This window comes from Etheostoma spectabile, chromosome 13 (genome assembly GCF_008692095.1).
Source record: "Etheostoma spectabile isolate EspeVRDwgs_2016 chromosome 13, UIUC_Espe_1.0, whole genome shotgun sequence".
NCBI lineage: Eukaryota > Metazoa > Chordata > Actinopteri > Perciformes > Percidae > Etheostoma > Etheostoma spectabile.
The window spans coordinates 22,525,437-22,528,225 of record NC_045745.1 but is presented as its reverse complement, the minus strand read 5'-3'; the positions used below and the strand labels follow the sequence as shown (position 1 = coordinate 22,528,225).

Here is a 2,789-nt window from a genome sequence, read left to right as displayed (position 1 = left end):
CGTGTGTTACAAAGTGATGCACGTTTGTCACAGACGTAAAGGCTGGACTACAACAGAGCTGTTCGGAGCAGTTTGTGAACAGTGTTTTCTGTTGGAAATGGTAAGTCCCTTGGGGTGGACTTTGGGCTTTTGCACTTTGTAAACCTATAACATGCACAAAAACACACACTATAACACAATGAAGGAAAGGAAAAAGCCAAAAAGCACAATATGAGCACTTTAAGGTGGAACATGAATATCAATGCAACTTTTGAACATCTGTTGAGCACTTTCATCTTTCTTCTCACAGGGCTTTTGATGTGGAGCTCCTCTATATTGCCCAGTGTTTTAAAATCCCCATAGCAGAGGTGGCTGTCAACTGGACGGAAATAGAAGGTAAGATTTTCATGGAATATGTGGACATGTGTCCTCCCGCTCTGCTATCTATCATCGTTCTATAAATATCTCTGTTTGATGCTTTTGTAAGTCTCTGATTGGCTGATTTTATGTATTGTCCAGTTATTCCTTGTTTTTAACTACTTACCAAAGCCTGCTTGGTTCTGCTGTGGTAAAGTATTTTGTGATGAAGTTATTAATTGGCCTACCAGCAGTAAAATCAACAAACTGGCATTTTTCCTATCAAAGTATCACTTGAGAATGAAGTACCTGTGTGTTCACTCTGCCAGGGTCCAAGCTGGTCCCATTTTGGAGCTGGCTGCAGATGGGACGAGACCTGATTTTCATTCGCATGCGCTACTTCACCAGGGCCTGGAAGCTACAGTCACCACATAAGACTGACTAGCCAGTCAGTCAAGCCCTGGGGTCTCAGACAGCCTATGATAGGGTCATCAAACCTTTGGAAGAGGAGGGATTGACAAGTGTCCATCATTCACTGTAAACAACAACAATGAACAAAGTACAGTAAATCTCGACCTTTTCCTCTCCTGAGGTCATTGGATGTGCAGTTATGACACAGTTGTGAGTTCTTCATGGTCCTGCCTTTTTTTTTTTTTTATAATTTGGATTTTGGCTTGTGTTGGCCGCCGTTACATGCGCATTTCTGTTTCCACGGTTTACAGAATGTCTGTATGACTGATCCGTGTACTGAGTTACCTAATGTTTATTTTGTGGCCAATCAGCTGTAAGTGAGAGACTTGTGGTGAAATGTGAAGGATCTGATAATCTGTATGTCATGATTCTGACGGGTGGAATGAACGTTCCTTTACGAGAAAAGGGAGGGATTGTATTTTTAAGGAAACATGGCTGTGGGTTAATGGGCTTGATGACTTGAACCAAAATAAAAAATGTCAATGATTTATGATATGATAATCATTATTAACCTATTAACTACAGCTACAACACGTGAATAATGAGTTGGTCAACAGATATTTAATTGGTTAGTAAAATTGGTTAATTACAGGTTCTCAAATGTTAGAATGTCCTCCTTCTGGTTTTACGTTGCTGTTAAAAAATAATATTTTGGTGTTTTGGACTTTTGATTAGACAAATCAAGACCTTTAGTGTTGCCACCATAATAACCATTGCAGCCCAACTACTAACTTCTAAAAAAAATGAAGGAAAAAAAAAAACTTAGCTCTTTAAAAAACAAAAGTTACAAAGTGCTTAACAGGAGGGGGAAAAAATGAATATAGAGAAAAGCTTACATAAAAACAATGAGGTAAAGTGCACAAACCAGACAATATAAATTAATAAAATCAAGAAGAAGCCAAGGAAAACAAGTGTTTTTTAAAATGTATACTAATTAGACTTCTCTGACACTTTGTGGGAGGCGCTTTGATAGTCAAGGAGCAGTAACAGCCAAAGCACAATTACCTAGTGTTCCACCTTTTATCTGAGAGCAGCCAGAAAGCCCTGCACTATAGAACTGAGAATCATTCATAATGGGACAGGACGCCAGTAGAGACCATCTTAATCTGGTGGACTTTGTGATGTACGTTTTGTATTTGTTAACTTTTTCCAACTATTTAAGCTAAAGGAGTGACTTGCAGTTTTGTAGTGTTAAAATAAAAAGCACGACTGACCCAGTGATTTATCATGGGGCTCAAAATTAGCATCAGGATCAAGTCTAACCCCAAGAGTTCATACATTGTGTTCAACATTTGAAATTTACCTTGGTTCTATTCCACCCTTTTTATCGGTCAGCTTTGTCCGTCACACACAAAGCATCACCCTGCTAATTCTTTATTGAAGTGCTTGATATCTTACTGCAGGATTTAGTAACAAATCGTAACACAGAGGGTGCACAGTGTGACTGCTTTCATCTTTGGTCACTGGGTCTCAGTCAGTCATCCGTCAGTGGGAACTGGGCTCAGGAGCGTATCTGTTTAATGGAATTACTAGAACTCCACAGCAGTGGTTCCCAAACTTTTTCAGCTCAAGACCCAAAAGAGAAATTTGGTTTCTCCCCGGGACCCAAATTTACAAAAATACACCATGAATCATTGTAACATCTACATTTTTAAACTGTGGACAAAAGACGGAACAAACCATGAATTTAAATTGATATGAAGTATATTCATTCCATGATAAAAGTAAACAAAAACAGAAAAGGTCTCTATTCTCCTTTGTGTCTTGTCTCACCCCTTTCTCAACTCATTTTCTTATCCCCTCCCATCATCCCTCAGTACCGACACCAACATTTTTTTAAATAATGCTGACTTGAATTTAATGAGATGTATGTGGCTGGTTGAGGATATCAACCAGCTGATCTAGTCTAGGTTTGGTTTTTGAAAGTGCCAGTCTGAGGTCATGCTGAGCATTTAGTCTGTTCTCTGCCAATTGGCGACCCA

At 39.1% G+C, this 2,789-nt stretch overlaps 1 protein-coding gene across 1 annotated transcript in view; it reads left to right on the top strand.

The window, feature by feature from the left end:
• Positions 1-1,295, top strand: part of alg5 (ALG5 dolichyl-phosphate beta-glucosyltransferase) — a 4,694-nt gene extending 3,399 nt beyond the window's left edge. The window contains exons 9-10 of the mRNA XM_032534719.1: positions 290-375; positions 666-1,295. Coding sequence (XP_032390610.1) covers positions 290-375; positions 666-781 — 202 coding nt within the window. The 3' untranslated portion in view covers positions 782-1,295. The remainder of the gene's footprint in view (positions 1-289; positions 376-665) is intronic.
• The last annotated feature ends 1,494 nt before the right edge of the window (positions 1,296-2,789 follow it).